The sequence below is a fragment of the Biomphalaria glabrata genome, chromosome 15, assembly GCF_947242115.1.
Source record: "Biomphalaria glabrata chromosome 15, xgBioGlab47.1, whole genome shotgun sequence".
In the NCBI taxonomy this organism is placed as follows: Eukaryota; Metazoa; Mollusca; class Gastropoda; family Planorbidae; genus Biomphalaria; species Biomphalaria glabrata.
In genome coordinates this window covers 28,880,980-28,908,480 of record NC_074725.1, presented here as the reverse complement: position 1 = coordinate 28,908,480, position 27,501 = coordinate 28,880,980, and the positions used below count along the sequence as shown (strand labels likewise).

The window sequence follows — 27,501 nt, the reverse complement described above, 5'->3', positions numbered from 1 at the left end:
CAAAAAGATCTGTAATCTAGATTAGATTAAACTTCGCGGTTTCCAAACATAAGAGTCAAAAGATAGGAACGCTTTTCCGAAACAAAATATCTCACCTTACTGTTACTCTACATTTTATATAGTCAGGTACTAGATCTAGTTTGTATGCCGTTATCTCTGGACTAGACTGTCTAGAATTGATTTTAGACTAGCTCTAATACAAAGGTATTGTTTCAATCTTTTTATATAATATAGGCTCTATATTCTATTTGTGCTTTAAATCTGCTAAATCTAATACTAATACTCTTCACTCTTCTATTTTTCTTTCGATTTGATTTATTCAAATTATTGTTGTGAGTTTTACTTGGTTTTAGTTTTAGTCACTCAGCGAGTTCACTAAATTAGACATTAGACAGTATTAGTGACTATTCACTATTCCCTAATTTACTCATTGACTCAATCACACACTATTCACTGTCTCAGTTTCTGGCTCATAGCCTCATGGTGTACTTCTAAAATCAAAACAAACCAACTTAGCTTTAGCTTAGAATTTAGAATCAGCAACAGATCTAGTCTATATCAAATCAGATCGAATATTAGAAATCTAGATGTCTATAGAGATATATTATAAATATATATAATAAACTATTTAGATCTAAATTCTAAATATAGACTAAGACTAAATATAGTCAATATAAACATTAACATAGACTAGATCTAGATTTTAAACTAAAAGTCTACTTCAAACAATTTATCTAGATCTAGTGACTAAATATATTATTAGATTCACCCAGTAACTAGCAGAATGGTTATTGTCTAAAATCTGGATTGAGTCTACATTAAGTCAACCAAGTGTTGGAGAATTGTGGCTCTCAACTTGTAAGTTTTCAGGTCAGGCATTCCCCTCCAGAAATAATAAAAATAATATTACATCCCACAGCACAGCATGGGTGTTTGTGGACAAGGTTCTGTCTGTTCACTTTTTTTTTTCACTGAGACTGAAATGCAATGTACAAAATATCTGAATATCAATAATGTTATGCAAATCTTAGCTTTACAGGCTTGCATACAACTCATCATCTTCTTTTTTGAAGTAACGTCTGTATTATATAAGATAAGATAACTCCATCCATCCATCCCAATGATGCTAAAGCTCATTGAGGGCTCTGACCAGCCTCAACACATCCCCTCATTTAGTTCTTTCCTGAGCCTTTTGTCTCTACACCCGAACCCCAAGTTGTTGTACATTTGTTGTGTTAGCGCGAATTCTTTCTCATCTTGAACAGTACTGTCTCTAGGAAGAATTTCAATCTCTATATATAGAAAGTGCCGTAGCACAGAGACAGCAGTGGTCAGGGTACTAAACGACTTACTTCACAATTCCGACAAAGGCCACATATCAATTCTTTCCATGCTGGACTTGTCCGCAGCCTTTGATACGCTAGACCATGAAATTATGATGGCCAGATTCTCTGCAACTTTTGGTTTAGCAGGAGTCGTCCTAAAGTGGCTTGGATCCTACCTGACGGAACGCACCCAAAGTGTCGTTGTTAATGGGACAGAATGAACAAGCTTACTCTTGAAGTACGGAGTACCCCAAGGATCAGTTCTAGGCCCAGTACTGTTCACTATGTATACATATCCACTCACCGGTGTCATACGGCCAACCGGCATCTTATACCATTTCTTTGCCGATGACTCAGTTATATGATTCCTCAGTACCCTCAGAGGTTTCGCATCTGGCAGAGAAAATCAGTGGTACCATTGCAAGGGTGAGCGATTGGATGGTTGAGAATAAACTCAAGGTGAACGAAGACAAGACAGAAATAATTAAGATAGGCACTCAGAACAACGTCTCAAAAGTCAAAAACACTGATCTCTTTTTATCATGGACTGCCAGGTTCCTTATGTCCATGTAGTGCGGAATCTTGGAGTTTTCTTCGACTCACACATAAGTCAGCTCTGCAAGGATCTTTATCTGCAGCTGCGCAGATTAGGCCACATCCGACCATATTTAACAATGGAGTCAACAAAAACGCTATTTGTAGCATTCATACTCTCCCGCCTTGACTACTGCAACGCCGTGCTAGCAGGTATACCCGATGACAAAATAGCCAAGCTGCAACGTATTTAGAACAATGCCACACGAATAGTCCTTAGAAAAACAAGAAGAGATTCTGCTACTACGCTCTTGTGCACGTTCCATTGGCTTCCAGTGAAAGCGAGAATCGATTATAAGGTCACAACACTTTGTCATCAGTGTATATATAACCTTAGCGAACTGGTTACCCCATATGTCCCCCAGAGAGCCCTGCGCTCAATGGACTCAACGCTTTTAGTGGTGCCACGTTTCTCCCTCAAAAGCTACGGTCTGCAGGCTTTTTCATTGCACGGACCAAAGGTTTGGAACTCACCAGACAGACATGCTACACCACTTTTAAGAAGAACATTAAGACATATCTGTTTAAAACTTTTTTAGATTAATTGTTATTTTAGCTCTTGTGTTTGTGTTTGTAATGTTATTACAGCGCCTTGAGCCTACATTTTGTTTGTTAATAGCACTTCATAAATAAAATTATTATTATTATTACATCTGCCTCCACATCATCAATCCATAGCATTCAGGGATCTGCCTTTGGGTCGCCTGCCTTTAAAGGTTTTTGCCGGTAGTATACAATTTTCGCTCCTGTAATAACATCCATGTCTTGTGTTATGAACGCATATCTTATCTTCCATCTTCTTATCTTATATCATACCACACAACTGGACCTTGTTTTTAGTGACTTGGCTGTGTGAGATTTAGCTCTTGAGATATGGAGATGAGAATGACCCTTGAGGGATTATGGTCGGGACATGGCCTAAATTGTGCTGATGTGCCAAAAACCCAAATCATATATCATATAATATAAATAGAATACATGGTAGAAAAACTAAAAAATGCACTAAAAAGTAGAAAAGAGTTAATATAAAAAATTGTTTACTACATTTATTTTCACTTTTTAGTCTTAAAATTTTACCATCCTTTTTTGACCATTAATTTTCTTCCTTTTGTCTTGAAATTCTTAGAGCATCAAGTCTTGCACATTTTCCTGGTTCATTCTCTCTATCCTCGTTTTCCGTGCATTGTTTTTTTTTTTTTTTCTATCGCTTGATTCTCCACACAAGGCTTATCTCTGTAAATAAAAAAAACAACTAATTATGACTTTTTAACTAATTGGCTGATTTGTTTTTTTCGTCAAGCATGAGCTTGTATACAAAATTTGATGACAATAGAATGAGTAGAAGTGGTTGCAAATTCTATTGCAAAAATCCAAACATATAAAAGGAAGATATAGAATGAACATAAGCCTTGTAAAATAGATACTACAGTGCTCACATCAATTATTGATTGGTTTTGAAGATATACTTCTCCTGGACCCACCCCAGGCAGATTAATTAATTTGATAAAACACTGGTTGTTGTTTTTTTAAAACTCCTGGCTTGTTACAGGATGTAGACTATGAAACCTAGGTCTGTTCAGGGGAAGTCGTGGATGTATAATTCGAGTCACGATGATATCTGAAAATCTCTATTCATAGTACTACAGCAGTACTATTTTGAGCCACTGATACTTGCAGCAGGTATATTAGAAAAACAAACAATAGAAATGTAATGCTGAAGCTGGGGATTCATGGTCACAGATAAGCACATCTCATTTTTATTTCTAGACAAATATGGCTGATCACTTTCTGGGGCATGTGTGGTTTGGAATGGATTTAGCTTGGCCTGCATTCGCTCTGAATATTATTTTTTTTTGCTTGTTTATTTACCCGAACCCTTGGCGACTCGTTTTTCTTCTGTCAAACGCACTTTATAAATCAGAGTTACGAGGGTTAATTAATGTTTTTAAAAGGAAATGATTTGGTGTTGAGTGAACTTAAAGAATAGACTTGTCGTTGGATATTTTGTCATGTAGTTCTAGATCACTTAATCCAATCTCCCCTACATCTGAAATTGTCAAGTAGTGTTGTGTTGCACTTGGAACTCTAAGGCCAGCAAAAGTTAACAAGAGCTCCCTTCCACCGGCCTGAAGTGGGTGGCGAGTTCCTCCTTCTCGACACCCTGTCTGACAGAGGGTGAGATGTGGGGTTAAACTTAGAGCTTGATTTTGTGTTCACTTCCGGTGGACTCGGACTCGCGGACTAGAGACGCTGCCAAAGGCCGCACCACCGGGTCCCTCCGTCGTGTTCCTTAAATCTACCAGGCTAACCATGCGGGACACGCCATTTATGTAACGGCCCCTTGAGGGATGGCGCCTGGACATTGACAGATCGCTGTGGGAGCTCTTTTACATCCCCGCCCAGTGCAAGATGAAGATGCTCTTGTACCACTTAGGCACTCCCGTGGGAGCCTTGTTTTGCTACCCATTTGTTCCCTCTCATGACCGTTTGAACCTGGGCGCCACGATGAGGCAGGGCAGCAAGCCTGGGATCTCCCCTACAAGTGTGTGTATTAGCTCAAATGACACGAAAAATAAAGCTTTCATTATTTTCATTTTTACTTATTGGATAAGACAATACCTGAATCGATTAAAAAAATAAAATTTCACCAATTAGTCAAATGATCACTGGTAATTAGTTTGATACCAACAAGGGAAATTAATCCTTCAGTATTCACAGATGAGTCTAAATATGTAGGCTTTTGTTCATTTGATATTGTGCATGTTTTTTCTCCTACTCCCATCCTTGGTTCAAGTTAATTAAATATCTAACCAATTAGTCTATTATTGGTAATTATTTTGTTTGATATTGAATAGTTATTTATTGTACCTAACTGTTGTGTATTTATGTTTCTTGTTGTGTGTTGTGAACTGATATGTTCTTGTGTGCCAAAATGTCTTGGTGTCCAGGCCAGCTTGTGTGTGTGTGTAATGTGTTATCGTGAGCTGTTTTGCCATTTTTGTTCAATAAAGCGTAGGATCAAGAAATGTCTTCTAGTTGTGTTTCAGTAGGTTACTACACTTACAAAACATGAAGCAATTAAAAAACCTACCAATTAGTCAATTATTGGTAATTATTTTGTTTGATATTGAATAAGGGACATGCCTTTTACATTAGATATGGTTTTAAGTGTGGAGTTCTTCCCCATATATAAGATATGCTTTTTTTTAATGATTTATTTTCGCAATGCCAATGACATCATTGCAGCTAAGTTTTTTGACTGGGAGTTTAAGCTCCTTGCTCTAACCATGTTCCTCGACACAATTATCCCAAGTTTACTTTTTACTTTATATCCAGTACACTATAAAGAACTTGTCTTTGTTTTCAGATGCTGTGTCCCATTCTTAGAAGGCTTCTCTTTTCATCACTTAGGCTTCGGGCTGAAGCAGCTGGTTACTGTACAGTCCCAGTTAATCCAAACATGATGACCATTAAAGAAGGTGACTTCTTAGCTATGTTACATTTGCATTGATGACGTTTAGATATTGTAAAAAAAAAATTTAAAAAAATAGGAAAGTTCCCCTTTCTGGCCTTGGGACCTATGATGCAGATGATGTAAAGGTCATCTGTTTTTCTGTGGCTCACGGTCAATGAGGATATCATGTGGTCAGCACAATGACCAAGTGCCTTTATTTTTCTCCAACTTATCTAATGTACCGCTGGCTGGACTCAGTGATGCCCTAAAGATCCCAATAGTAAAAATCTCATTCTTCACCAGGTTTTGAACCCAGGGACTCTCGATTTGTAAGCCAAGTGCTTTACCACTTTGCCACTGTGCCTTCTAGGATGGATTACTACAGATTTGTCAAGACATGCAACTGCATTTAAATGTTTTGATATCAAATGACTAAAAATAAAATATGTGGATTGTGACGCAATTATCCTTTTGTTTGTACTTGAATACAAATGAACGAGACTTATCTTTCCTATTAAACAAATATCATGTCTGTTTTCTAATTTATTGCTTTCCAGTGCGAGACAGTCTGATAAACATGGTGGGAGTCAGAAAAAAATGGATGTAAGTTGATTTTTGTTTTAAAGAAATCATCATGTAAGTTGTTTTTTATAGATCAGTTTTGATGTACATATGTTTTTTTATGCTCTCGTCTTAAAGATTTTAAATTTGCTTGATGCTATTGTGTGTGGGCTGTTCATCAAGATGTTTGGATTAGGACTTATTAATCATCTCTTCCGAAGGATTGTTTAAAAATTATAAGAATAAAAAAAAGTAAAGGTCTCCTTTCAGACCTTGCAATGATAAATGATAAATAAAGGTCATCTGTTTCTGGTGCCCACAGTAAACATAGGTGTTATGTGGCCAGCACAATGACCAACCTCCTTTACTTCTACTGTTCCCCAACTAATGTCAGGTACCCATTAGAACTAGGGGGACTTAGTGACGCCCTAAAGTTCATGAAAGTAAAAAAAAAATCCCAGGATTAAAACCCGGAACCCCAGGTTTGTAAGCTAAGCACTTTACCACTCAGACACTGCGTCTCCTAAGACCTTAACATCATCTTCCCTATAGTCCAGAATGGCTGAAAGGGGCACTTTACTTTTTAAGAGTATTATATTACTTTAACACCTCCTTATTATATTACCTTATTATCCTCGTTTCGATAGTATTGTTAATTTTGATGATTTGTATTTCACTATCCTGTTATGATTAAACTTCAATAACTTTTTTGTTTGTTATCAAGAAATGTTATATGCTCTTTTAACACAACACATAGTAAAGTTTATAAATCCAAAAACAATTTAGTTTATGGGGGGTCAAATCAATGTTGGCATCGTCAATTAGGAGAGAAAGAGTTAAATCCTTTTCCATCATATGTACTAATAAATTTGTAAAACTTTTATAAGCTTAAGTACTAATTAGAAGAGCATGGTTCCAAATTTGAATTTGACCTTATAAAAGCAAGCCAAATGACTAATTTGATTTTTTTTTATCAAGCATTGAAGAGACCAAAGTAACTGGTGTTATGCAAAAGGTTGTCAGTGACCAGTCATTATTGCCTAAACGTAAGCCCAGTGACAGTTATGTGCAAGCTGTCATTCCACTAAGTGACCCAGATAATAATGTTCGAGACAAGTACATCACATTTGCTAAAAAAATCCGATTTGGAAGACTTTTGGAAGATTTTGATTCACTTGCAGGTAAATCATTGCTGAAGGGATAAGAATATTCTTTACACTATATTTTATCTTTGTAAATTTATTTTCTTTTTTAAATATCACAGTGACATGTTGCATTTTTAGTGACTGAGAAAAAAACAAAAAAAACGCTTTAGCGACCTGTCGGGCTAAAGCTTGAATCTGGACCCAAGCTGAGTTGTGTGCAGACCGCCTATAGGCAGGACTGAAACATTTCCCCAGATAACCCACACACACACATTCTTCTTTTTCTAGCCAGCTTTTTTATGCTGAGCTGTGAGCTCTTTTGCAGACTTTGCCAAGGAAAAATAGTGTGCTGTTCTACCTTAGGGAGGGGCACTCAAAGAGGATATGGTTTAGTTTCGGACCATAGGCAGCTTATAGCATTAAAGATTGCGAAGTTTTAAAAAAAAAAAACGTAGAGCCTTTCCTATCGAGAATTTTTGCCAGCTAGAGTTTTGATTTGTAAAATGTAATGGTGAGGACAATGCAAAGAAAAACGTTTTAATTTTATTCTCGAAACACAAAAAGATTACTTTTATAGTGTTGATACTAAATGTACAATACATATCATGGTTTCGAATACAGAATAAATATTATGCAGATAAGAATGATTATTTAAAAAAAAAATTTTTACCTATCTCCCAGGGCTTATCTGTTACAACCATAACTTGAACCCTGCCCTTGGACCTGATCAGAAGTCTCCTTACGCATTTGTGACTAGGCTTGTGGACCGTATTGGTTAGTATGACTGGATATTTATGTTGTTTGTAATTAGAAGTTATTATTATTTTATTTAATGCTACTTGACTCTTTTATCTTCTGGAATTGATTTTAATAACTGTCACTGTCATTAAAAAGAAAATCACAATTCTATTTTTAAAAAAACTAAATTAAGTTGTTTTTAGTTAAATGGTCATACATACTCATGTATTAATCAAATAATTTTGTTTGATATCAAATAAAGGAAATAACGTCTACATTATTGATAGATATAGTTGTAAGGGAGTTCTTCCCCTTAGAAAAGCTTTGTTTTTTTAATAAAAGGATATTTTTTTTTTTGTATTTTTGTATTTTGCTTGTTAAAATTTTTTGTGTAGACATAAATAATAATCCTTACAGAAAAATCGACAATCTTTCAACCCAGTGTAGGACACATATTTCTAAATTATCACCTTAACAGAATGAACCACAAATATAGTCACCTTGTCTCTAATTTATATATTGTATATCTCTCCGTACAGAGCAGTCCCCTACCAAGCTTTTATCACCGTACAAAGATATCATCCTAGATGGTCAAGTGACCTGGGTCGGTCGTTCATCTATGGAATGTACAATGAATATAAAACAGGTTTTTTTTTTAAGCTTTAAGCTTTTCTTATTTGGTAGCATTTGTCGTACTTGTAGATTTAACTTAATAACGGTTGGGTTAAGGCTTAGAATCTAGTGAAGTCAGATAAAAGTGTTCACCATCACATTATTCTCCGTTTCAAAAGGAAGTTGTCTACCTTGTCTTTTGTTTCTATTTAAGGAAATTGATGGAGAGTTAGTCAAAGTAATAACAGCTAGATATCTGTTTGTGGCAGTGCTGTCAGAGACTAGCACGTAAGTACGAGACATATTTTCTCGGTTTTATATTGTTTATAGCTTTCCTCCAACATTAATTGCTTTAGTCAGATGTACTCGTTAACCTTTGGCCTACTCTAGTTGGGGAAAGTTAAGGCAGTTGTTCGTTGTGCTGGCCACATGACACCCTGCTAGTTAACCATTTGTCAACTCTAATGGGAACCTGACTTTAATTGGGGAAAGTAAAGGCAGTTGGACACCCTGCTCGTTAGCCATAGAAACATCACCTTAACATCATCTGCCCTGTAGATCACTAGGTCTGAAAGAGGATCTTTACTTTACTTAGCTGTGGACTGGTTGGATTTTAGTCCTGACTTTGGTTAGCTAAAGTAAAGGCAGTTGGTTGTTGTGCTGGCCACATGACACCCTGCTTGCTAAACTTTGCACAAAGAAATCAATGACTTTGCATCATCTGCCCTATAGATCGCAAGGTTTGGCAATGGAGACATTACTTAACTAAGTGAATATATTTCCCATGTCACGAGAGCAGGATTTTGTAATGATAACTCTTTTATGATTTTAGCCCTGGCGTTGTGAACCCACTAGATCCACAGACCCCTGAGGAAATAGCACTCTTCAAACTTGGAGAAGGTAAGGATTTCATATTAATACTACTATGAAGTTGTTCTTGATTACAGTGTATCATTAGCAGCTGAATGAGTGAGGACAAGCATTATTCATTTTGTGTAGAATTGTCTGTTAGGTTTAGATCTAAAAAAAAATATTAAAAAATGAAAAACGCTTTTAAAATCCCAATTCTCCATACTTTGTAGCATTTGGAAAATAAGTACTATAATAAGTTACCGTAACTCTCTGACCTGTTTCTTTTTATAAAATAAATATGCAAACCATTTTTGTCATACAAATAAACTGTTGTTTGTCAAAATGATACAATTTGTCAAAATTAACCACTTTTTTTTTTTTAAAGAAACAGATTTTGCACTTTGAAAGCACATCTTTTACTCTTTTTTTTTTTAAACAAGATTTAATTTTCAGTTTAATACTTGAGCATAGGCTACAATATCTGAAATCACCGGTCTATTTATCCATCACTTAATTTATGTGTGAAACTAAATCCTGTGATGTTCAAGCTCACAGTATTGATTTATAATGAACCTCAGATATTATTTTCTCTGCTCTGACATTGGTTAAAACATGGCAACCATGTCTTTGATGTACATTTTGTATGAAGGAAGATATGACTTTTTGGTTATTTATGTTTTTTAGTTCATTTGTTAATTGTTGTTTTTTTTGCTTACGCAAAGGTAGAAATAATTCTTTTCATTACCAATTATTACTATGAAAGTGACATTGTTATGGACCTTTGTTCATGTTATGTCCAGTAGACCTTTGTTCATATTACAGACCTGCCTACCGTTACGCAAAATGCGTATTCGTTACGCAAAATCTCCCAAAAATGACCGTCAGTACGCAAATACGCATTTAACCTGTCGCGTTATGCATTTCGTACCCTTTTTTTTTTCCCTCTCTTGACTAGCTTACGAGCGGTCACGGAGGTCACGCTAAGCCGTCCTGTTGGGGGGGGGGGGGGGACAGAAAAGGTGAGGGAACACATTGTGTCCAGATCTATATTGGTTCTTAAAAGCAATTAGATTTAGTCTAGAAATGAAGAACGAGGGAGTGGCGGGTTGGTACCGTCAGTTAACTGATACACCAACGTGACTTTTTTTTGTGTGTAAGTTTATTAGTAGAAATTATGTTGAATCCCTGATTCCCGTATTCATTTGTATAGAAAAAAATATCGAAGTGCTATCGATTCAAAACATATTGAGTGACATTATAGATATCTAGTCTAGATCTAGATTCTAGAATTTAGATAACTTGTTATACAGGAATAGATCTAGTTCAAGCTAGAGTCTAGCTAGTCATTACGTCGGTTATGTCATGATTCTCTACAATCTCTAGATCCAATTTAGTTGTAGTATGATTTAGATTGACTAGATCTAGATCGATAACATCTACTACCATCTAGTCTAGACCTAGACTAGATTCTTAGTCTTAGTATAGAATAGATCAAGGATGAAGGTAGGCCTACGAAAGTTTGGAGTAGACCTACGTTTGTAGCGGATCCACGGCATCGGAACATTCTTAAGCCCAGATCTAGAGTAGATTATATTCATTATATAGACATAGATCCAAATCTAGTCTAGATATTATCTCTATTGTCATATTGATCTAGATTTAGATTGTAGATCTAATCATGACATCTAGATCTAATATTATATATATAATATATATATATATATATATATATATATATATATATATATATATATATATATATGACAAAATAGTGGATCGACGCATTCTGGTGCCAAAATACGCATTTTGACCATCATCGTTACGCATTTGGACTTTTTTTGTTAGGCAGGTCTGATATTATGTCCAGTAGACCTTTGTTCATATTATGTCCAGTAGACCTTTGTTCATGTTATGTCCAGTAGACCTTTGTTCATATTGTTACGAATCTCACTATCCAGGCTCTCTGCAAACTGCACCATACACCACTAACCTAAAGAACTTGACAACTCAGGGCTCCAAAGTAACGTAATAGTTTAATGTCGATAAATAACAGCCAATACTGTACAATTGGCAACACGTACACTGTACAAATATCTCTCCGATAACACCGTTCCGCCGTATCAACTCTTGCACTGGCCTCAACGTCTCGTTCCGGGCTTGCACTGGGTTCAACAGTTCAGGACTGACTTCACACACTAGGCTCGTTGTGTCGGACTCGATCGCAGACCAAGATCAAGACACCAGCCGTCTCAACTGTACTTGACAGTACTCCGCACTGAACCGTCGTAATGCTCCGTACAGAAACACACAGCTGAACTGTGCTGTAGTCGACCGGACTGTAGTGAACCGGGCTCTGAACCCCTGCCGTGAACCTTGCTGTAATGAGCCCCTTTTCTCGACCGTCTTGACTGCGACACCTCCGCTCTTATATAGGGTCCCTACTGGCCTTCTCGAACCGGACAGAACGCCGCTCGACGTTTCCAGGTGGTCAGATGACTACAACTCTCGTGACGCTCCTGAGCTTGTTCACGACGTCGATCCTTCCCGAACCGCCGTCGATCCTTCCTGAACCGCCGTGTTGACACTCGTCTCGGCTGACCGTCGTAACTCGTCACGGTTGACCGCTGTCTCGCGCTGGCCTGGGGCGATTTGCGTCGGCTGACTACACTCACACCACTACCCCCATCTGTGCCACCACCAGGTTTATAACACTGCCCCCTCCTTAGATCTGTCCGTCCCGGACAGAATCAACATCATGACATTGGCTGTAAAGTTTCATCGCTGCAGGCGGGGGGTCGATCAGTGGCAGTTGGCTTGCCTCTTGAGCTTGATGGAGCCATCCATGTTGCAGTCAGCAATGGTCGCTTCCTTCTTCTCCTCCAATTGGCCTTCACCTGGTTGCATGGACGTCGTGCTTTCATCGCCATCCACGTTGAATTCAGAAAACGTTTTCTTCTTCTCCTCCAGTTAGCCTTCTTCTGGTTGCATCGATGTCGTTGTCGCATCGTCATCCGCGTTGCACTCAACAAAAGTAGCCTTCTTCTTCTCCGCCAGTTGGTCTTCATGTGGCTGCAGTTATTTCTTGGTTGAATCACCATGCACGTTGGACTACGCAAACGCCGCCTTCTTCTTTTCCTCCAGTTGATCGTCCTCTTGTTGCAGTAACGTTGTGGTTGCATCGCTCTCTTGTCGGTGGGTACCGAGGACAGCCACTTGACACATGGAGAGGTATAGGATGTAAGGGCTGGGGATACCAAGATCGTTGGCAAAAGAGGTTGCTTCATAGGGCTTTGCGAAGAAGGACTGGGATAGGCTTCAAATCCACAGGGCGGGGAATTGTGGGACAGGTCATCATCTTCAGCCTTGTCTGGAGGGCATGCTCGTGGGGCAAGTTGGTAACACTCCTCGTGCAAATGTCCCTCGTCTTCGGCTTCAGGCTCCATTCGGCTTTCTTCACCACCATCAGGACCTCTCTCTCTCGTCTCAGTATCGGGCCAATCGCTTGTTGGTTTCAGGCCCTGTCGATGACTTTCATCTTTCCAATGTCCATCAACGTCAACGTCAGACTGCCTTGGATTCTCTTTACCACCATCAGGACTTTCCTCTCTAGTCTTGGCAGCTGGACCAACGTCTGTTAGGTTCGGACCTGGCTGGTATCTCTCGACTTGCATATGTCTCTCAACGGCTTTGTCAGGTTTCAATGGGTCCTCGTGATCACCACCAAGGCTCCTCTCTCTGGTTTTAGCATCTGAACGAACGTCTGAGTTGATGATTCTCTCCTCCACAGCAGGTATGCGTTGGTTCATAGCGGCTATCTTGGTGTTCATGGCATCTAGCTTGGAATTGATCTGTTCCAGCAAGTTAGGTTCGACTTCAAAAAGATATGTGTCCGGATCTTCTTTTTCTTCCAAAATGTCATCTCGGAGGCGTGCTTGTAAGGTTTCTTTATTTCCGCTCGTTTTCAGATCTCGATCACGGAGTTCTTGCTTCAGTTCTCTAAATTCAAGTTCGTACAGCAGTTTCAGACGAGCCATAGTAGATCCGATCCAATCCGATTCCGATCCGATCCCACTTCTGACACCAGTTGTTACGAATCTCACTATCCAGGCTCTCTGCAAACTGCACCATACACCACCAACCTAAAGAACTTGACAACTCAGGGCTCCAAAGTAACGTAATAGTTTAATGTCGATAAATAACAGCCAATACTGTACAATTGGCAACACGTACACTGTACAAATATCTCTCCGATAACACCGTTCCGCCGTATCAACTCTTGCACTGGCCTCAACGTCTCGTTCCGGGCTTGCACTGGGTTCAACAGTTCAGGACTGACTTCACACACTAGGCTCGTTGTGTCGGACTCGATCGCAGACCAAGATCAAGACGCCAGCCGTCTCAACTGTACTTGACAGTACTCCGCACTGAACCGTCGTAATGCTCCGTACAGAACCACACCGCTGAACTGTGCTGTAGTCGACCGGACTGTAGTGAACCGGGCTCTGAACCCCTGCCGTGAACCTTGCTGTAATGAGCCCCTTTTCTCGACCGTCTTGACTGCGACACCTCCGCTCTTATATAGGGTCCCTACTGGCCTTCTCGAACCGGACAGAACGCCGCTCGACGTTTCCAGGTGGTCAGATGACTACAACTCTCGTGACGCTCCTGAGCTTGTTCACGACGTCGATCCTTCCCGAACCGCCGTCGATCCTTCCCGAACCACCGTGTTGACACTCGTCTCGGCTGACCGTCGTAACTCGTCACGGTTGACCACTCGTCTCGCGCTGGCCTGGGGCGATTTGCGTCGGCTGACTACACTCACACCACTACCCCCATCTGTGCCACCACCAGGTTTATAACAATATTATATCCAGTAGACCTCTGTTCATGTTACATCCAGTAGACCTTTGTTCATGTTACATCCAGTAGACCTTTGTTCATGTTATGTCCAGTAGACCTTTGTTCATGTTATGTCCAGTAGACCTTTGTTCATATTATGTCCAGTAGATCTTTGTTCATGTTTTGTTACTCTCTATTCCTAGAAAACAAGATCAAACGTCAGAGAGAAACCACTCAGTCACTGTTGAAAACACCACCTACAGAAGATGAAAGACTAATTATACACGATCTATTTTTGTCTACTGTAGACCTTAAGTATGTTTTTTTTTTAATCTTTTGCTACCTTCAGGTAGCTGATTGTTACTAAATTGTCATAGGGCTGAAAAAAAAAGTTTTAGTCAAACAATTTGACATTGAATTTTCAGCACTTAAAACTCTCAAATGAAATTTACAAAAATCAGTGAAGAACTGACATCTCCAAACATTTTTTTTTCCCTGAATGTGTACCAATTTTATAACTTTAAATATATTTTTAAATTTTGTGATTCTAGCCGGAATAAGTAGGGAGAAGAGAATTGTCATACCTAAGGACCTTTTTGGTTATCCAGCTCCGAGGGCTGAATTTAAGGGAGGGCAGGCGAAGCTGAGCCTTTAGGGGCTCCCAAACTAGATCAGTCATTTTTCATATTTTTACCAACAATACTTAAAATCTTACAGTTGTCAACACTGTCATGGTTAAAAAGGTTTCCCCTTAGTGTACTTTGGATGTACTGCTTAGCGTGAACTCTAAAAGTTGACTTTTTTTTTTTTTGAAATAATTTGATTTTTTAAACAAGGAAAATTAAATTTAATTTACAAGTACTTTCTTTTATAATATGGCATGCTTTTAGATATTAGTATTTTTTTTTTTTTTTATTAATATGGGGATTTGTATTACAGCTTTTGAAAAAATATGGAAGCCTTAACATACTTAAATCTGGCCCTGGTCTGGTAGTTTCAGAGATTCAAAAAATTCACGGTTATCTTCTTGAAGTACACCAGCGTGGCCTTTTTTTTTTTTTTTAATTGAAGTATTCTTCTTTATTAAATATTTGGTTACAAATCCATCAATATTTTTTTTCATCAAAAGCTCTGGCACATTTAAAGTACGTGTGAAGCCAGAGAATACAGTTTGGATGGAGGATGCAATCAAGAAGACTCTTCTTATATGTCATCCAGAGGTATTGCTTCAGCTGTTTCCCTTACTCTAGTTATAATGGAAAGTGATTAGTCTCCCTTTACTTGAGGCGTTAGATATTTCTTAGTTGTCTCCCTAATTCTAAGCTAGCATGGAAAGTAAAAACCTTTACTTATTGTGTAAAAACATAATTTATAAGTATCAAATCATACAAATACTAAACAAAATATATTTTGGTGGTTGATAATGTTCTGATGTAAGATTGTTTCTTCAATAGAGACATTAAGTAAGAAGAACAACAAACTAGTTCAGAATTTTAATTTAGAAACATCTTTTTTCTTTTAATTTTTAATGTTATCTTTTTTTTTTATGGAAATGAATTTTGGCTATAAATTTAAAATAATAAATGATCTATAAATTTGGAAAAATAAATGAGCCATAAATAATACATGAGCTAAAAAAAAAAAAGGAAAACTTTTTAAAGGGAAATGGTTAGAAAGAAAACATAAAATAGTTGTGTTTTTTTTTTAAGAAAAAATGTTTTTGGAAAATAATACCATTGCTAAACCAATTTCTATTTGTTAAGAAAATAATGTACCCCCTTGCGATCTATGGGGCAGACGATGTAAAAAAATCATGTTTCTATGGCCAACACTTAATGAGCAGGTATAGTGTGGCCAGCACAATGACCAACCACCTTTTCTTTCCTTAACTATTGTCAGGTACCCATTAGAGTTGGGTAGACTCAGGGGAATCCTTAAAATCCCAAAATTACAAAATCCCAGTCTTTACCACCAAGATTCAAGTCTGTTTCAATCAGTTCGGATATTTTTTCTTTACCACTCAGCTTCTACACTCCTTTCTGTAAAGAAACGTGCATTTATAAGTTTTAAAAAAAAGATAGCTATGATGTAAAGATTTTCTGCTTTTAAGGAGGCAGCTATGTATCACACATTCCACCATTAGTGCTAACTTTTCTTTCTGCCTGTAGATTTTGTTAACATGACACATTTCTTGATACCAATCAAGGCAGCATATTAATTAGTTATATTGGGGCCCAAGTTAGTTATAGGATATTGGGGCCTAAATTAGTAAAAGGATGATTGGGGCCTACATTATTCATAGGATGATTGGGGCCTACATTAGTCATAGGATGATTGGGGTCTAAATTAGTTATATGATGATTGGGGCCTACATTAGTTATAGGATGAATGGGGCCTACATTAGTTATAGGATGATTGGGGCCTACATTAGTTATAGGATGATTGGGGCCTCCATTAGTTAGAGGATGATTGGGGCCTACATTAGTTATAGGATAATTGGGGCCTACATTAGTTATAGGATGATTGGGGCCTACATTAGTTAGAGGATGATTGGGGCCTACATTAGTTAGAGGATGATTGGGGCCTACATTAGTTAGAGGATGATTGGGGCCTACATTAGTTAGAGGATGATTGGGGCCTACATTAGTTAGAGGATGATTGGGGCCTACATTAGTTAGAGGATGATTGGGGCCTAAATTGTGCCGCTGTGCCAAATATCCAAAATATGATTGACAATCTTTAAAGAATTCCATTTTTCGTCAACATAAATAAATTAAATTAAAGCTTTTATTTATCTCTACCTTCATGCTTATAGCATGCTCAGAGCGCTATAGTCCAATCTCATTTGTTAACCAGTGTGGGGAGGGGTATCTTGGAGAAGGTTTACATGCTGTCTTTAGGCGCTCAGGTGTGGAACCTCGAGCTTCCTTCATAGGTAGCCAAGACAGGCCATCTTAATATAATGACATCCAAATATAACTGTGAAGTTAGGTGCTGAAACTTATGAATAATACATACATATTCAACATAAATCAGGCTTCATAGCGCTCCTAAAATCTCCTAAAAAATGAAAAGTCTCCTAAAATTCTCCTAAAAATTGCAAAAAATCTCCTAAAATTTTGTTCACTCTCCTAAAATTTTTACCCAATATTTTTATTAAATATAATTTTGCTTATTTCTTGCTAAAAATGGGGGGGGGGGAAACAACAACAGCGTAAATAGGCATTCTGATTTTATGACGTTACGGGCTGGCTGTGTTAATGAGCTGCCCAGTGACGCTTCTACACCGCCTTTCACCCACTTGTGAAGCGCAACCTCAGGATTGAAGATGGCCTTGGCTCAAGCAAGCAGTATTTTTCTGGTCAGCGTAGAAATGTTTGTTTCCATTTATTGTTACCACTAAAGACGCGCTAGATGTAGTCTGTAGTGACTATTGTCTATTATTAGAGCAATGGCCAGATGGAGGAAAACTAGAAAAATCCATTGCAACTGGAGAGCTCTCTGACAGTCACAGAGCAGAAAGGGAAGCACTAGCACTAGCTGCTACTATGCTAGCAAATCATCCAAGTTCCCCTCAGTCAGATTGTCTTTCTAACAGACGAGAAAACAACCCTCCAAAGCCTGCAAAACTCTGATTCCCCTTATATTAAAAACCTCAGAACAGCACTTACAAAGCTCAACAACAACAGCAAAAAAACTGTTATTCAATGGATACTAGCTCACATACAACTAGCAGGAAATGAGAAGGCTGACACACTCGCCAAGAGTGGGAGAACAAACTCACAAGTAAACTCTGCACTCTATCCAGAAGAAATGAAGAAATTAATTGTAGATAAAATAAATGAGAAATGGACGAGCTCTCATCCAAATCACAAGAAAGATGACGCTTACTATAAGCTATCCCGACAAGACCAACGTCTAATCTTTCGACTCAGGACCGGGCACAACAGAATGCGACAACACATGTTCCGGAAGCTCAAAATTGGAACCAGTGAAATCTGCCCATGTGGAGTATCACCAGAAAATGCCGACCACATCCTCCAAAACTGCTCTCTCTACCAAGAGGCCCATATAAGACATTGGCCCCAAATCACCCCAATAGAAAGAAAACTATATGGAGAGCTCCCTGATTTGGAAACCACTGCGCAGTTCATCTCATGTATTGGTCTAGTCATATGAACACTCCAACATAACAATGAGAACGATGAAGAAGAAGAAGAAGAGCAATTACCAGACTAATTTGTAGGCTACACCCCTCCGGGCCCTCCCTCACCTAAAATCTTCTTGTTGTAAGTGTAAGAGTGGCTTCGCATGGAAAGTCTGTAAATCTTCTAAATCTAGCTAGTATCTAGTAATAGTATCTAGATCTAGATTTAGAATTAAGTTAGATCTAGTGAAGATAATTTGCACCTAACCTGAAAACTCAGTGAATTTTAGTCAATTTAATGATCTCTATACATCTAATGTTTAGATTACTCTAGAAATACGCTAGATTCTAGATTTACGCTAAATCACTTTCTAGTGAAGATAATTAGTACAAAGAAGTAAAAAGCCCGCAAATTTAGTGACTTAGATCTAGACTCTAGATCTACGGTATATCCAGTGAAGATAATTCGCACTCTGCCGCGAAAAGTCCGCAAATTTTATTGACTTAGACTTAGATCTAGACTATTCTAGACTCTAGATCTACGGTATATTCAGTGAAGATAATTCGCACACAGCCGCGAAATGTCCGCAAATTTTAGTGACATATCTAGACTCAAGATTTACTCGAAATCACTAGAATCTAGGGAAGATAATTCTCACACAGCCGTGAAAAGTCCGCAAAATTTAGTGACTTAGAGTTAAAGTCCACGAATTTTAGCGAATTAGCTTAAGAGTCTAGATCTTCTGTAAATTTAGTGAAGATAATATTCACACAGCAGTGAAAAGTCCGCGAATTTTCTTGACTTTGATCTAGACTCTAGATCTATTGTAAATTCAGTGAAGATAATTCTCTCACAGCCGTGAAATGTCCGCGCATTTTAGTGGCTTAGATCAAGAGTCTAGATCTACTGTAGATTTAACGAAATTATTTCGCATACAGCTGTGAAAAGTCCGTAAAAATTATTTCACTCGTAAAAGCCAGGGAAACTATTTGATTGAAAAAGATTCTGCTAGGAAAAAAAAGGCGAATAGGTCTAATCCCCCCCCCCCAAATCCAAAAGCCATTTTTTAGTAAGCAAATGTCAACTAAACATTCAAATAGGCCTATATTGCCCTTTATATTACATGCTCTGTTTATGAGAAGGATTTAAGGTAGCTAATAAAAGAATAAAACATTACCTCAAATGTACACCATGACTCTAGTATCTATAAGATACACATAGGAACTAATAATGTACATTTCCATCACAGAGAATACACATTATGATAGCATCTCTAAGAGTGTTTCTTATTTAAAAAAATGGAAAAGCAACCATTTGTAATGTTTTTAAATAAATCGTTGAAAAAAAAATGGTTGTTTGAGGTTTTGGGATGACAGTCGAGTTGTTACTTGATTACATTTTCTGTGGACATACCACAGCTGATAACATTGTTTCTGTGGCATATTGGCAAGATATTTATTATTTTAAAAATCAAATAACAATAATTGATTTGATAAATGCTTAGTTTTGTGTAGGTTTTACTATGTATCACACAAACGGATAGGAAACACACACACACATCATACATTTCATCCTTAAAAAACCTCCTAAAATTTTGTCATGGAAAAGTGCTACTAACCCTGATAAATGAACAGCAGCACCAGGGACCAAGTTTTTAAATGAAAGTAGTGAATTAAATGTGACGAAAATAAGGGACTGCACTGACCGAGGCTCGAACCTGTGACTCTGGAAACAACACCACCACCTAGCAAAAACGCACTGTAAAGCGAATTAAACCTCTAGACCATCGGAATGTTTAAAATAAAACATTCATTTGGTCCAGAGTTATTCACCCGTTTACAATTTAACACCCCAGGGGTCAATGGTCACAAGCTCCAGCTAGCCCTCCCCCCCGGCCACTCCCAAAGGGCGAATTTGTGTATTAATTTATTTTTTTTTCATTTTAGCAAAGAAACCTGTACAACAAAATCTTTGGAGGTTTCTTAATGAGGATGGCTTATGAGTTGGCTTGGGCAAATGCCTCTATTTATGCGTAGGTTATATTTTCTACATCAGTGTTTAACATTACTTTATTTATTGAACATTACTTTATTTATTGAACATTACTTTATTTATTTAACATTACTTTATTTATTTAGCATTACTTTATTTATTTAACATTACTTTATTTATTTAGCATTACTTTATTTATTTAACATTACTTTATTTATTTAACATTACTTTATTTATTTAGCATTACTTTATTTATTTAACATTACTTTATTTATTTAACATTACTTTATTTAACATTACTTTATTTAACATTACTTTATTTAGCATTACTTTATTTATTTAACATTACTTTATTTATTTAACATTACTTTATTTATTTAACATTACTTTATTTATTTAACATTACTTTATTTAACATTACTTTATTTATTTAACATTACTTTATTTAACATTACTTTATTTATTTAACATTACTTTATTTATTTAACTCTTTATTTATTTATACGAGCTGCTAGACTGTGTGCTCATGCTTGGCTTCAGATCTCAGGGTCTGTCAGTGCTTGCGCAAATTTTGCTCAAAACATGAGCTGACTGAAGAGTAGTTGACTGAGTAGTAGCTGACTGAGTAGTAGCTGACTGAGTAGTAGCTGACTGAGTAGTAGCTGACTGAAGAGTAGCTGACTGAGTAGTAGCTGACTGAGTAGTAGCTGACTGAAGAGTAGTTGACTGAAGAGTAGTTGACTGTTAAGGAAAGTAAATGGAGTTGGATGGTTGTGCTGGCTGCATGGCTATTGTCCGGGGGGCGTAGATAGGAATTTTCCATCGTTTGGGGGCCCTGGGGGCTTGACTTTTTTGGGGGCCCCTGCATTTTGCGTTATGTTTAATTTTTAATGTAAAAAACACTCATTTGGAGGGCCCAGGGGGGGATTTTAAAATTATCCCCCTCCTCCCCCACCCTAGCTACGCCACTGTCTTACTGTCAACTGAAATATGGGAACTCTTTGTCATCTGCCAGTTGATCTGAAAGATTTAAAAATAATGGAATCTTTAGTTAGATAACAGAAATGAGTCAAAATGAGCCATGTGTGCTAGGTTAAGACAAGTATTAGTAGGGCATGAAAATGTATTCAAACAGATGACCTTAACATCATCTGCCCCATAGATCGCAAGATCTGAAAGGGAAACTTATACTTTCATGAAAATGTATGTAAGCCAGACCTATATAAAAAGGTCATGATCACTTACATTTTTTTTTAATCACATGTCCTCAGGAGAAAACGTCCAAGATTGTGCAAAGTTGTGGATGACATCCTGTTCAATAAACCAGTAGAAATAGGTTCACTTCTACTCCTCTCCTCACAGGTTAGTGTTTCAATAATGCTTGGCTATGGATTCTTCTTCTTCTTCTTCTAGCCAGCTTTATTGCTGCTGAGCTGTGAGCTCTTTTGCAGACTGTCCCAAGGGGAAAAAAAAGGTGTGCTGTTTTCTTCAGTTGTTCAGCACTGCCGTACAGGGTGTTGGTTTTGTTGGGCTGTAGTGGAAGTAGGGTCTGCCTAAGGAGGGTTCAAAGAGGACATGGTTTACGGTTTCATAAGGATGGGCGCAGTGTCTGCCAAGGGGGAGTTGTGTGGAGTTTATTATTTATTGTCTATAGATATATTTTTAATAATTGAAGCCCGCATTGAATGACGTAATTATATAATCTTTTGACTGACTGTTAGTAAAGATTGTAATGTTTATATTGTGAAATAAAGTCACCCTTCAAACATTTTTTGTTCTCAAATTTGAGTTTTATCACATTTTTTACAAAGCTTATATATCAACTCTTGTCTGGTACTTCCCACTTTCTGATCAAGTTATACAATTACTCTTTGTCCCTAACAAAAATGAATTAAAAAAATTAAATAGTGGTATTAATTAATTTTGTTTGATATTGAAAAGGGAAATAAATCTTATGCCAAATGGATGTAATGCAGTTCTTTCCCTTATATAAGCTTTTGTTTTTTATTATCACTTTTCCCCTCAACCTTAATAGTATAGAACTTGAGATAGTTGTGTTCTTTTGTCTTTCCCTTGCACAGAAAATGTTTTTAAACACTGTGTTACTAGGCGACTAATGAATCAATAGGATGGAGCCGAGATAGCAAGAGCATTAATGTTTACTTGAGGTGCAGTATTAGTGATCTGGACTAGTATTTTAGTTTTGCTTTGACTAATGTTTAAGCCAAACTTCTGGCAAGCAGCAGATAGTTTGTCAACCAGGAACTGAAGCTGAATATCAGAATCAGCCATCATCAGCATACAGGAGTTCCCTGATAAGTATCTTCTATACGGAAGTGAAACTTGGTCAACTTACTCATGGCAGGAATAAAAGCTGAATGTCTTCCACCTCTGATGCCTAAGGCGGATCTTTAAAATAAGGTGGCAAGATAGGATAACCAATGAGGAAGTGCTATGAAGAGCAGGGTGCCAGGACATTCGCTCTGTTATCAGCAGCAGACGCCTTGGCTGGCTTGGCCACGTTCGTAGAATGCCAGTAGGTCGACTTCCACAGGACATCCTGTATGGCGATCTAATAGAGAGCAAGAGAGCGCTGATCGCCCACTTTTACGTTATACGGATGTATGCAAACGCGACATAAAGCTCTTCAAGATCGACACGAGTGTGATAGTAAGTGTATGTGTTTTGCGTGGCTAGTAGTGCAGTGTGTGTGCCTGTTTATGAAATGACCAGTGGACCTTGAGTGTACATGCTTGAGTGAACAGCAGTGTGTCAGGACTGTGTGTAAAAGGAAGTGAGTTTAGAGAACAAGTGGCTGGGGTAAAGAACATAAATAGAGACTAATAAAATCATTGTGTTTATTGAAGCTCGTGTTGTTTTAGTCTAGTACAACTAGCAGCTGGGGAAAAGTAGCACTGGATAGATCTGCATGGAGAGAGAGCATAAAGGAAGGCTCTCGGATTGCAGATGCCATACACTACAGAAGCAGAAAGAATGGTGATAATGCAACGGCTCCTTGTGATCACATATGCCCAACCTACGATCGCAGCTGTGTATCAAGGAGTGGCCTCTTTAGTCACATAAGAAGTTGCAAAGGGAAAAGATCATCTCTCGAGAAGTAAAATGCCACAGAATGAATCAATAGGACAATGGCTCATTCTGCACAGTGCTATAATAGCTTGTTCGGGCCAGTGCTAAAATAGTTTGTTCATCCCAGGCAAGCTCCATCATTGGGAGGCCTAGGGAGCCTCCACCACAGTAAGGCTAAGGAGCCTCCACCACAGGGAGGCCCAGTCAGGTCTTCTAAAAAAAATTTTTTTCACATAGTAGAAGCTGTTTATTTTGTAAGCCTAGTCCAATTGCATTAGTGTGTTTTTCTTTGAAGTCTTTTGTGTGAGTGAGTGTGTGTGTGTGTGTTTAAGATTGAATAAAGTTTTTTTTTAAAGTTTCTGAAGAACAAGGCACACAATACATAATGATTGTTAGAAATCCAGAATTTTAATGAATTGTGAAGATTTTAAACAAAGATTGACCTTTCCTTCAAGGTTGTGTACACCAAGGGCTCTGACCTGCAGATACATGTCCACGCAGAGGTTGACAATCTTGAGCGAGGCATCAATGAAAATACAAACGACTTTCACTTCACATTTGACATGGGGGTCCCTAACCTTCCTCGTGTTATACCGAAAACATACTCTGGTGAGTTGACTTGTTACTAATTAAGGCATGTATTTGTCCAGCTCCTGCACACAGACCTCCCAGGCAATCAGTGCTAAACAGAGCTATGAATTAAGAGCAGTATACTATTAATAGAATTATAGTAATGGAAAAAAACACACCATTTTCCAAATCTGGCTACGTTTTGTGTCATTGTGTTACAATATCTGTTAGTTACCTGCATACTAGAGTTACCAATTAAACACAGACTCTGTATAGTAGAGCTACCCATAAGCATAAGATAAACAGAACCTGAAAAGTAGAAAATGTAATATAATATGGCCCCCTTCAGTCATGAAGCGACTATGGATCATGTCATGGATCATAAGATGAATGCCTGGGCATTAGCTGTGGTCGAAACGATGTCACCCTCATGTTAGTTCCCCCCTCTCTACGCAGCTGATGTATCCAAAGGAACACCAACTGCTGATACAGTTTGGGGTCAACTGCCTAAGAGTCGATGTTGTTAGGGTGGGTTGTACCGATCTAGCCATGGGATGGTATAAATAACCTGGTTCTCCACCTTGGCAGTCTATAGTGTGTTAATTCAATAATAACAACAAACCAAGTTGCATAATAACGAACTGTAAATAAGTAGTTAAGGATCATTGAACAATAACAATATTTAATACTAAATAGAAATAGTTAATATCCTCAGTGTGTTCAAATCATGGGAATAATAAGTTAATGCATTGGTAGTCGTACAAAGTAACACACCTCGTGCGCACACACTCAATCTCTGCCACACAACCCAGTAGCTCCAACTAATACATCAAGGCTTGACCTGCCCCATACCTGGGTCAGACACAGCTCCTAGGGCAAGCTAAAAACCACAAAATAAATCACAGCCCCAATCCTATCACCTTGAAGCAAAAAATAAATTGGATCTAGCAATGCTGCTAAATCAAAGAATGACACCTGTACCGATTGACACATTTAAGTAGTTTCTACCATTAAAGCAAGGAAACAGTAGAAACTGTAGCACAGAAGGAGACCCCAGACAGAACGTCCTCTGCTCAAGAACAACGCTAGAACTAACGTGTGGCTCATATATTGAGAGTTACCTGTAAGCATAATTTAAGCCCAGATCCTGAATAGTAGAGTTATCCTTAAGCATAATTCAAACACAAACCCTGCATTGTGGAGTTGCCCCTGAGCGTAATTTGTTAAGCACAGACCCTGAATAGTAGAGTTATCCTTAAGCATAATTCAAACGCAAACCCTGCATTGTGGAGTTGCCCCTGAGCGTAATTTGTTAAGCACAGACCCTGAATAGTAGAGTTATCCTTAAGCATAATTCAAACACAAACCCTGCATTGTGGAGTTGCCCCTGAGCGTAATTTGTTAAGCACAGACCCTGTATAGTAGAGTTATCCTTAAGCATAATTCAAACACAAACCCTGCATTGTGGAGTTGCCCCTGAGCATAATTTGTTAAGCATAGACCCTGAATAGTAGAGTTACCTGTAAGCATAATTTAAACACAGACCATGCTTATGCTTACTAGAGTTAGCCAAAAGCCTAATCTCAACATAAAGCTTAATACTAAAGTTATCTATAAATCTAATCTAAATACAAATCCTTCATACTAAAGTTAACCATAAGTCTACTAAACACAAATCCTACATACTAGAGTTGACCCTCACTTAAGTAACAAGAGTATTATTATTTTATGAATTGTTTTTATTTCCTTATAGAATCCATGTTGTACCTAGTGGGTAAAAGGCACTATGAAAGTTGAGAGTGATATCATCACAGCAGTTCACTATGAGGATTGTTTGAATCTTGTTAAAGAGTTTTAATATTATAGGAACTAATTGATTTTTTTACTTTATTGAAACCATATTTATTCTGAGCACATGTAACCTATTGGTGAAAATAATTCTGTATTTATTTATTTATCAAAACTGAATCACATTGGGTGAACAACTTTTTGACTTTCATTAATATTTTTTGGGGGGCGCTGGTTAAAAGTCTAGTCTGTGCACAAGTTTTTGGTGAAGGAAGAACATAGTCAGACTATCTAATCACTTAGTCAGACTATCTAATCACTTAGTCAGACTATCTAATCACTTAGACTATCTAATCACTTAGTCAGACTATCTAATCACTTAGTCAGACTATCTAATCACTTAGTCAGACTATCTAATCACTTAGTCATAATGATGGTTATGATTATTTACACATTGCTGTTGTTGGTCTGCTGTTAGCTTACTAGTTCCCGCTTGCAGTGTCAGGTGTCTATCGATGCCACTGGTAATTATTGCTACCCTTGTTCATAATTCCTGTATGACTTTGTCTGCAGTCAATTATATGTCACATCAAGCATTGAATAAATGCCAAGCTTCAATGCCCTCTCTTTCTTGTGTCATTTACTGTGGCTGAAGAGTGCGGACTTGACCTTTTTATGCTCTGCAATTTGCTGAAATTTGGATTTATAGCTTTAATCAATATTTATCAAGTCAGTTTTTTTTTTATTTACCAAAGATTACCTGTAAGACATTGTCGTTTGTCTAGAATGCATGACTAATTGAACTTGTTATGTTTATCACTTTTGTTTAGTTTTTTTTGTCTATTTACAGACAAATTGTGTGTATGACTTTTTGCTCACACTTTTTGTTTCTTTTGTACATCTGGAACCTCATTAACACCTCCTTCTGACGTATCTACGCAGGAACTGTAATTGAGTGGGATGTTGGCGATTGTCTTTGATCAGATTTTATGCTCTGCAAGAGATTGTATGAGAGAGACCATGCTATGCAGGATACTATTCTCTGTGTCAGAAATTTTTTCTATACAAAAGATTGTATTATGCAAGAAACTATCTTATAAGACTGATTATGATATGCAAGAGACTGTCTTATAAGACTCTTTATGATATGCAAGAAAATGTCAACCCTGTGAGAGACGATTGTGGCATACAAGAGATTGTACAATGCAAGAGGTTGTGTTTTGTTTACAATTTGTTCCACAAAATTTTTGTTGCCAAGACAGTGTCAGCAACGGCCAATGGCTTCCTAATCTTTGGATTTCATAGCAAATGTTCTTCCTTGAGTTGTTAATTTTAACCAGTTCGTTAAGTAATCTGAAAATGAGGTCAGTGGTGTCCCAATTATGTGTGCATACTGACAATGCAAATCAGCCATTATATGTCAATACAGCCATTTCTTTCTCTTTTTGAATTACAAATTGAAAATCCGTTTCATAAAACTACTATACAGAACATGGTAGTGTACTCATCCAGTTTTTGCAGTGAATCTCACTTTATGTGTGTATATATTTTTTTTACTGCTGATAACTATACTGTTATGTATAATTCAATGGATATTACTAAGATGTTTTATAATGTTCAAAAGTGTTCATTAGTGACTCTACATACTGTAATGGTCATCACAGAGGGAAGACTTGAAATAATGCTTGTATAGTACTTATAATTCTTAAATTTTTTTTTTTTTATAATTCATTATATATTTTGTCACCCCTTTACAGATTGTTTTGTGGTTAATTAAACCTTATAATTTACAA

The 27,501-nt window shown here is 37.6% G+C and overlaps 1 protein-coding gene across 2 annotated transcripts; it reads left to right on the top strand.

The window, feature by feature from the left end:
* The first annotated feature begins 124 nt into the window (after positions 1 to 124).
* On the top strand, positions 125 to 27,501 carry LOC106050769 (acyl-coenzyme A thioesterase 9, mitochondrial-like). 2 transcript variants are annotated; one of them, XM_056012843.1, is made up of 14 exons: positions 125 to 204; positions 5,287 to 5,398; positions 5,931 to 5,976; positions 6,913 to 7,115; positions 7,761 to 7,853; positions 8,357 to 8,463; positions 8,644 to 8,717; positions 9,262 to 9,329; positions 14,324 to 14,435; positions 15,250 to 15,340; positions 20,215 to 20,300; positions 21,532 to 21,622; positions 23,806 to 23,959; positions 25,674 to 27,501. In XM_056012843.1, exons 2-14 carry the CDS (start codon positions 5,287 to 5,289, stop codon positions 25,715 to 25,717), a joined length of 1,281 nt encoding a protein of 426 aa, XP_055868818.1. In that variant the 5' UTR covers positions 125 to 204; the 3' UTR covers positions 25,718 to 27,501. The 2 variants fall into 2 exon arrangements, with proteins under 2 accessions (XP_055868818.1, XP_013061260.1); XM_013205806.2 differs by lacking the exon at positions 125 to 204 and adding an exon at positions 757 to 858.

Coding starts and splice junctions, on each gene's coding strand:
- LOC106050769 (XM_056012843.1), top strand. CDS start 5,287: ATGCTGTGTCCCATTCTTAGAAGGCTTCTCTTTTCATCACTTAGGCTT. Junction 21,623..23,805: donor TTCTACTCCTCTCCTCACAG/GTTAGTGTTTCA, acceptor CTTTCCTTCAAG/GTTGTGTACACCAAGGGCTC. Junction 23,960..25,673: donor TATACCGAAAACATACTCTG/GTGAGTTGACTT, acceptor ATTTCCTTATAG/AATCCATGTTGTACCTAGTG.